Genomic DNA, 8,568 nt, shown 5'->3' with positions numbered 1-8,568 from the left:
CAAATGCCTCAACAGAAGGTACTGGACTAGATGGAGGATTATTTCAGATTATGTATGCCACAAATCTCCCTCCCTAAGATCCTGATGGGGCTGTTACCGAATAGTTTGTTTGTTTTTTGATTCCCCATGTGATTCTGAAAGGCACTCTGAATGGTGACCTACTGGTTTCAATCATTGCAAAATGCCAGAATGTCATGATTCATACGGGGAAACTCAGGCATTGAGTAAGACATGACTTGTCCAAAGTGATTTTAATCTGAACTCCCTATTTCTCCACATTGCTTCCAAACAATTCAGCTTTAATTATCCAATCTATAAATTCAATAGAATTCTAAACTTGATCTAAATTTCATCTTCTTTCCTCACTTCTCTGCTTGACAGATTAATTGGTGCTACAGAAAACCAACTCTAGGACGCCTGGGTGGCTCAGTGGTTGAGCGTCTGCCATCAGCTCAGGTCAAGATCCTGGGGTCCTGGGATCAAGTCCCCCTTTGGGCTCCTCGCAGGGAGCCTGCTTCTCCCTCTGCCTATGCCTCTGCCTATCTCTGTCTCTCATGAATAAATAAACAAAATCTTGAAGAAAAAAAAACCAACTTGAAGGCTCACAGGTTGACACTGAACGTCTGTGTTCCATGTGAAGCTTGTAATCAAATGGAGTTTATGCATTTGCTCATCTATTTATTGAGCCCTTGCTAATGCATCAATCATGGAGAGGTACTGGGGATACAGGAATAAATTATTCCTCCTCTCTTGGAGCTGGTGACAAAGACACATACTAAATCAAATAACACGCTAATAAAAAAAAATAAGCTGTAATTGCTTCAGAAAAAAAGAACTGCAAGGGAAAAAAGGGCGGGGGCGGAAAAAAGGGGGGGGAAGAACTGCATTGTAGGAACTTCACCTTGTTGAGGACAGGGAAAGGCTCCCCAAGGTGCACATCTAAGATCTGAAAGTTAGGTGGAAACTAGCCACGAAGAGAGCTGCGGAAAGTTTTCTAGGTGAGGAAAGACCCTGTGCAAAAATGCTGAGGATAAAACCACAAAGATCCATTTCATTCATTCCCTCTGAATATGTTTGGTGCGCATTAAATGCTTCTAGAGCGCTGCACAGAATCTATTTAACTTATTTTCTCTTATAAAAAGGCATTTATAATTTTGCTACTGATGATACTCAACCAACATCCAACGAGGATCAACTACAAGCCTCGCTCCTGCTCTAAACCAGTTTCAGATTGTCACCCACCACCCTACGTAGATCGTTTCGTCATGACGTAAGAGCTGGCCCTCCTCCTGCCGACCTATCCCACGCGCTCAGCCAATCACAGGGCGGAACTCTCAGTTTGACATCTTCCGCCTCCAATCGCAGGGCACCTCCTCCCCGCCAATGACCGGCGGCCGAGAGGAAGCCCCGGTCCTCCGCGGGAATATCAATAGGGGAACCCTGGGAGGAATGGAAGACGCGGCTCTCGCGAGGATGCTCCCGGCGCTCCCTTCTTCCCGAGGCGGGTTGTCACGTGACGCAGCCTCGTCCAATCGCCGCGCGGCCTGCGGGGGTCGCCGCGGTTCCCGCCAAATACGAGCTCGGCGGCCGCGGCAGCAGCGGCGCGGGCGGGAGGGCGAGCGGCAGTGGCCGCCTGAACGGAGCCCGCGCCTCCGCCGCCTGAGGGGAGCTCTAGCCGCCGCCGGGGCGATGCTGGAGGAACTGGAGTGCGGGGCGCCCGGCGCCAGGGGAGCGGCCGCAGGTCGGTTCGGGCCCGCGCCGAGGGGAAGGGGGGGCGCGGCGCGCGGCCTGCGCAGGCCGAGGCGGCGGTTGGGGGCGGACGGACCTCCCGGCCTCGGGCCCGCTCCTCGTCGGCGGCCGTTGGGTCGGTGCGGCCGTTACGGTCGGAGCTAGGGTCTGGCGACCCGAAGGGCTCCCTCCTTGACGTTATTGTTGCGGCCGCGACCATTTTTCTTCCGGCGCTTTGGCTTCAGTTCGTCCTTGCGGGGCTCTTTTTTTCCCCCTATGCTGACGGGTCGGTGTGGCCCGGGGGGTGGAGACTGAGGCCCCGCGAGGCGAAAGGGCTGCCTTTGCAGGTTGCCGAATGCGTCTGTGTCCCCCGAGCAAGTTGGACCGTGCAGCGGCCCTCTGGCCGGGTGGGGAAACTGAGGCCCGGGGGCACATGAGCTCGGGGACCAGACAGCTGCATCTGCGGGTCAGGGCACGCCCAGGTAAGAGGTTTGGGTGGTGGGATCGCCAGGGAGATGCGACTCCCGGCTTCTTGATCCCGCTCGCTCTGCGGGGTGAGGACCTGTCTTCCCCTCCCCCACCCCACCTTGGGAGGGGGCTTTCTAGCACCCGGTGGGGACCTCCGAAACGGGCGATGGTGAACGGGCGATGGTGAACCAGGCCGCCTGTCTGCCTTGCTTGACTCCCATTTTGTCCCTGGCACTTGCACAGTGCTTGGCACAGAGTACAAGTTGGTTGGCTGAATTAGGGGTTGACAGGGAGATAATTACTCCACCCCAGGGTCTCTCAACCTGGCCACTGTTGACATTTGGGGCTGTCCTGTGCACTGTAAGGTGTCGGGCAGCATCCTTGGCCTCCACCCGTTAGACCCTAGTAGCAAACCGTTTTCCCTATTTGTGAGGACCCAGAATGTATCCAAGCATTGCCAAGGTGCCCTGGGAAGGGTTGCAGAATCGCCCCCTCCCTGTAGCTGAGAACCACTGCTCCAGTTGTTTCCAGACTTTGAAATTTCACAGAGACATAAAATTCCCATCAGTAAAGTTGGAACCGATTGTCATGGGCCGTCGTTTGATCCAGTAACAACATTTAATTTAGAAATGTAAAAAGCACTACTTTGCGGTGACCATTCTACCATACAAGGAAGGGGTGTTTTAATGCTACGTAAAATTAGGAGGCATGTAATCTCAAAATAAAGAGCGTTTGGTAACTTTAGACACGAAGTGTGTGTGAATGGTATGTGTACCTTTGAACAGTTGGGATCTCTGGGTAGGCTGTTCCTTTATGTTGACCCGGGGTAGCTTCTAGGCTTAGGTCACTGTGTTCCACTTGTTTCAACACTGGTGACTCAGGGCCACACTAGTGAATACTTGTGGTTGACCTAAAACTACATTTAAATAGGTAGAGATTATGTATACTTTGGTTGAAAGGTGAAATTATGTCTTTAGTAACTAAGGACTTAAAAGGGTATTGAAATGGGTAGAAAGGAAATGTGAATCCTCAGGGTATTTGTATTCCAAGCATAGGGGGGTAGGCGAGAGCAGTTTCATCTGCTGAGTTTTTTTAGAAACTTTGAAAAAAAAAAAAGAAGAAGAAATAAAGAAACCTTGATCTGCTTTTTAAAAATACTCACTTGTATGTATTTTTTTACAAAACATGTAGATTGCCCCAAATAACTAACCTAGGTTTTTTGTAAGACAGATCTCCTAGCAGGTGTCATTTTCTAAATTTATTTTAACCAATTTAAGGATGTTTTTCCAAAGACTTAGTCCTATTTACAGTCATTCCTGTATCAGCTTCGATATTATTAAATGCTTTTTTTGAAATTTTTTTTTTTCATGCAGGAAAACATTCTCCCTTGTTTCTTCACTTCAGCTCCAGCCTGGCAGGCTCAGTATGCTTTGAATTGTTTTACCTGTATAGGCTCTATTTTTTTTTTTAAGATTTTATTTATTAATTCATGAGAGACACACAGAGAGAGGCAGAGACACAGGCAGAGTGAGAAGCAGGCTTCCCATGGGGAAGCCCAATGTGGGACTCGATCCCGGGACTCCAGGATTGTGACCCGAGCCAAAGGCAGACGCTTAACCACCGAGCCACTCAGGTGCCCCAGCGTATAGGCTCTATTTTGAAAGAAAATAAACCATATTCTGATTTTGCACATTTGGTGGTGGGGATGGGTTGATTGGAGGAGGACATTTTGGGGTCATTAATTGTGAAATCGGTAACGCAGTGTTTTCTGTCATCTGTACTCGTTCCCTTTCTCTCTCTCTCTTTTTTTTTTCCTTAAGATTTTAAGTAATTTCTGCGCCCAGTTTGGGCTTGAACTCACAATTCTGAGATCAAGAGTTGCATGGTCTACAGACTGAGTCAACTAGGTGCCCCGTCATTCCCCTTTTCACTGTCCCTGTTACTGTGCTCATTGGTGTCCCACTATGTGCCAGTTCTGAGCTACGTGCGAAGGGTACAGTGTGGAACAAGTCTCCCATTGTGTTGGGAAGGGGGGAGACGTCATGTAAGTTTCAGAACGATAATCACCACATGAAGATGAGAAGGAGTGAGAGAGTTGAGAGCAGAATTTCTCAACCTAGTAACATTTTGGGCAGATAATTCTGTCGTGGGTGCCATCCTGTGTATTTTAGGATATTTAGCTGTATCTCTGTCCTCTACCCACTAGACACTTCCCCCCTCATGACAACCAAAAATGTCCCTAAACATTGAACCCCATGGTGGGGGTGCCATAATCACCCCTATTGGACAACCACTTTGGACATGTTAGGTGTTGCATATTTATTTACTGCTTCATTATTTCCAACTTTTAATAACCTATCCTTTGACATTTTCATTCACAGCCGTGGATTGCAAAGACAGACCAGCTTTTCCAGTCAAAAAGTTAATACAAGGTAACTTTCTGGGAAGGTGTTAAATACTGTTCCTAATTTATATCCTTCATTGTCTCATCAGTTGTATTTTTAATTTCCTTTGAGCAGAGGTCTTCTGCTGGGGTCCTCAGCAGAAGCCTCAAGGGCTGGGGGGAGATTAATGGTTGCATCTTCCAATCAGAACCTTGGGAACCCATGTGATTATGTTACTGTTTTCTTAGGTTCCCAGGAGCACATCTAGTGGTTATTGCCTTTACTAGGGTTTCTCTACTTCAGCATTATGGACATTCTGTAATTTTTTGTCAGGATATGGGGCTGTCCCATATATTGTAGGGTTTAGCAGCGTCCCTGGTCACTCACCTAAATCATGATGACCAATAATATCGCCAGACATCCCTGGCAGGGACAGCTGCCCCTGGTTGAACCACCATTGTACAGGAAGATAAATGTGTTCAAATCCTTTTGTGTGAAGAGTGGTTGGTATTTTTACCCTTAGGCTAGATTAGCTAAGTGACTATATACAAAACTGAGGCTTCTGGTTTTTAAAACTTGGTATCTCGTTCCCCTGTAGCAGCTTTCCTCCTCCTATGATGACTGATAGCAAGTTTGGTGTTGAGGGGAGTCATAGGAAGAGCAACAGTCTCTGAGGGGCAGGGGCAAACTTGAACCCAAGGGCATGAGTGGTTTACAGAAATCCCCATCTGCCGGCCCCACCTCCATCCCAGCAGGTTGATACTTGTTGAGCATTTGGAATATTCAATTATTGATGGGCTGTTGCTCTTTACACTTTCCCTGTAAAGATGGCCTCCTCTCTATGTTTCAGCTCGTCTGCCCTTCAAGCGCCTGAATCTTGTCCCAAAGGAGAAAAGCGAGGACGGGTCGGATGACATGAGGAGCTCTGAGGGCACTCCTGCACAAAGTCAAGTACCTGATGTGGAGACCTCTTTGGATACCTTGGAGAACAACTGTCATTCGGGTTCTGATATAGATGGTAGTCCAAAACTTGTCAATGGGAAGGGTCCCTTAGATAACTTTTTAAGAAATAGAGTCAAAACCAGAATTGACCAGACCATGGTCATCATTGATTTGACGGAGGACTCAAGTGACCAACTGGATGATGTTGTGGCCCACAGTAAACTAAATTCTGCAGCCTCTGCCTCCGAGGAGGCTGTAAGCAGAGTCAGAGAAGAAGCTGGAGGTGACAGGGGGCTGCTGGAGGCCAGTATGGAGGATGAGCTGACGTGTCCTGAAGAGACCCTTTCAGACACTCCGTGCAAAACAGAGAACGAGGGTGCTGGCTCAAGGGGCACAGAGAGGAGTGGAGATGGGCAGAAAGGCTCACCCCCAAGCTGCCGTGTGCTGACGGGTGGTCCAAGAACATGCTTCGAGAAGGACCAGGATGGTTGGAGTGAAGCTGGGGGCATTTTTTTCAAAGGGAAGGTGCCTGTGGTGGTCTTGCAGGATATCCTGGCTGCGAAACCTTCTCAAGCCAAGTCTCCAACGACACCTGCACACCAGGGCATGCCCTCTGAGAGTGAGATGCTGGAGTCTGGCCCTGAAGAAGACTCTGTTCTTAGCCACTCATCCCGGGGTTCTTCCTCTCCTAGCAGCTCACCTGAGGGGCAGTCTGCTTCCAGAAAGCAGCACAGCAGTCCCAGGCCCTTCCCCTCCTCCACACCTATCCGCAGAGTAAGTATCTCTGCTGAATGCCAGTGTGGCAGTGCTGACGGGATTCAGCCTCTTGCTCTTCACCTGGGAATACTGTGTCACTCAGGTGTTTGGTGGCTAAGCAGGCCACAAACAATTCTTTTGGTATCAAAAAACCACTAGTGGTGTTCTGTTAAATGTGCATTGTGATGTACCGGTGGCCCTGTTAATCACCAGTGTGTAAAGTGTCTTCTGTGAACTGTCATCTAGGTAGCCATGGTTGTTCACACCTAATGAGTGGTGCTAGTCAACTTAGTACTTTTAATTAGGAACGCTTTGTAAGCAGGCAGCTGTGACCCCTCGTGTCACATGTTAGCTCCCTCCAGTTTTCCTTGCCATTCCAACACAGGCTTGTAAGGGTGTTGATGGTAAAGAGTCAGGCAGCATTGGTGAAGAGACCCCAAGACAGCAGGAGAAATAAAATGGGGATTCCGTAGGTTCGGTTCTTGTCAGCCTAGCCACACATCTGAAAAACCTCACCCCAGAGCAACAAGAATAAAAGGAAAACCTGGCACCATTTTTAAGGACCACAGAAGGATGACTTAGGAAATGCTTGTTTCTATTACTGATTTGTAATTAGCACAATGGCAGCAGGGTCTTATGGGTAAAACAGATAAAATCAGTCAAGAATCCAGAAATGTGTTTAATTAACAGTGTTCTTTGTTTTGGGTATTTTGGTTTTTGTTTTTCTGTTTTTTTGTAGAATTTTTGTGTACATTGCATTTTTGTTTAAGTAGGCTCCATGCCCAATGTGGGGCTTAAACTCGAACCCAAGATCAAAAGTTGTATGCTCCACTCACTGAGCCAGCCAGGTAACCCTAGGTTTTTTGGTTTTTGGGTTTTTTTTAAATGTAAGATCAGATTCTGGGTTGGATCATTCAATCTGTACTTTATCTGCTTGATTTGACCTTCATTACTTTCTGAGATTTGATCTCTAAGGGTCTAATTTTTCTAGATGATTCTATGGCTTTTATCTCCTGAAGAGTTTAGAAAAAAAGAAAAAATGACTTTCTTTTTAAGTTTTCGAAGTGTCAAGAGTGGAGCGATCTGTTTTTCTTGTAGATGGAGATACATTTTTAAACTTCCACCTGAGCCATTATTCAGTCTCTTAGAATCAGAGTTGAAGAGTGCATTTTTGCCGCCAGCTATCTTTCTTGGTCTGGCCAATTGCTTGAAATTCTTCCAGACTGCTGTTTCTGTTTTTTTTGTTTTTTTTTTTTTTTAGATTTTATTTATTTATTCATAGAGGCACACACACAGAGAGAAAGAGAGAAGCAGAGACACAGGCAGAGGGAGAAGCAGGCTCCATGCAGGGAGCCCGACGTGGGACTCCATCCTGGGTCTCTGGGATCACGCCCTGGACTGAAGGCGGCACTAAACCGCTGAGCTACCCGGGCTGCCTTGCTGTTTCTATTTTGTCGAAAGCCTCTGTCGTATGACATATTTAAAGCCAGTTAGCCTAGAAAACGGGACATGTGTACATGTGTTTCATTCTTAAGCACTTTTTAAAAATTTATTCATTAGAAACACAAGAGAGAGGGAGAGACATAGGCAGAGGGAGAAGCAGGCTCCCTGCGGGGGGCGGGAGGGGGGAGCCCTATGCCAGACAGATCCTGGGATTCTGAGATCACACCCTGAGCCCAAGGAAGATGCTCAACTCCTGAGCCACTGAGGTGTCCGTTAAGCACTTTTTTTTTTCTTTTTTAAGATTTTACTTATTTATTCATGAGAGACCGAGAGAGAGAGAGAGAGAGAGAGAGAGAGAGGCAGAGACACAGTCAGAGGGAGAAGCAGGCTCCTTGCAGGGAGCCCGATGTGGGACTCGATCCCAGGTCTCCAGGATCGAGGCAGACGCTCAGCCCCTGAGCCACCTGGGCTGCCCCAAGCACTTCATTTTTTAAGTTTGTTTTTATGCCCAGAGCCAAGCCCAAGAATCCCAAGAATTGGGAAGTGACATAGTTAGCCATTGTTATGAAACTTTTTTTTTTTTTTTTAAGATTTTATTTATTTAGGAGAGACAGAGAGAGGGGCAGGCTCCATGCAGGGAGCCTGACGTGGGACTCGATTCCAGGACTCCAGGATCACGCCCTGGGCTGAAGGCAGGCGCTAAACCCCTGAGCCACCCAGGGATCCCCAACAATTTTATTTCTGTCTGCTGGCCCACAGGGCACTCAGGACAGCTGAGCAGGTGAACTGAGTGTAGTCACTTAGATCCTGCATCTGATTTGCCGGGTCTTACTCTGAACACAGGCTT

At 47.8% G+C, this 8,568-nt stretch overlaps 1 protein-coding gene across 2 annotated transcripts in view; it reads left to right on the top strand.

Moving 5' to 3' along the window:
• The first annotated feature begins 1,542 nt into the window (after positions 1 to 1,542).
• Positions 1,543 to 8,568, top strand: part of CHAF1A (chromatin assembly factor 1 subunit A) — a 28,239-nt gene continuing 21,213 nt past the window's right edge. The window contains exons 1-3 of one of the 2 annotated variants that reach the window (XM_072721736.1): positions 1,543 to 1,741; positions 4,578 to 4,628; positions 5,431 to 6,296. In XM_072721736.1, coding sequence (XP_072577837.1) covers positions 1,690 to 1,741; positions 4,578 to 4,628; positions 5,431 to 6,296 — 969 coding nt within the window. In that variant the 5' untranslated portion in view covers positions 1,543 to 1,689. Of the gene's footprint in view, positions 1,742 to 1,762; positions 2,211 to 4,577; positions 4,629 to 5,430; positions 6,297 to 8,568 lie in introns of those variants that run through there. The other variant, XM_072721735.1, reaches the window with a different exon arrangement.

The sequence above is a fragment of the Vulpes vulpes genome, chromosome 9 (assembly GCF_048418805.1).
Source record: "Vulpes vulpes isolate BD-2025 chromosome 9, VulVul3, whole genome shotgun sequence".
NCBI lineage: Eukaryota > Metazoa > Chordata > Mammalia > Carnivora > Canidae > Vulpes > Vulpes vulpes.
The sequence above is the reverse complement of the archived record's forward strand: the minus strand, read 5'-3'. Positions and strand labels throughout refer to the sequence as shown.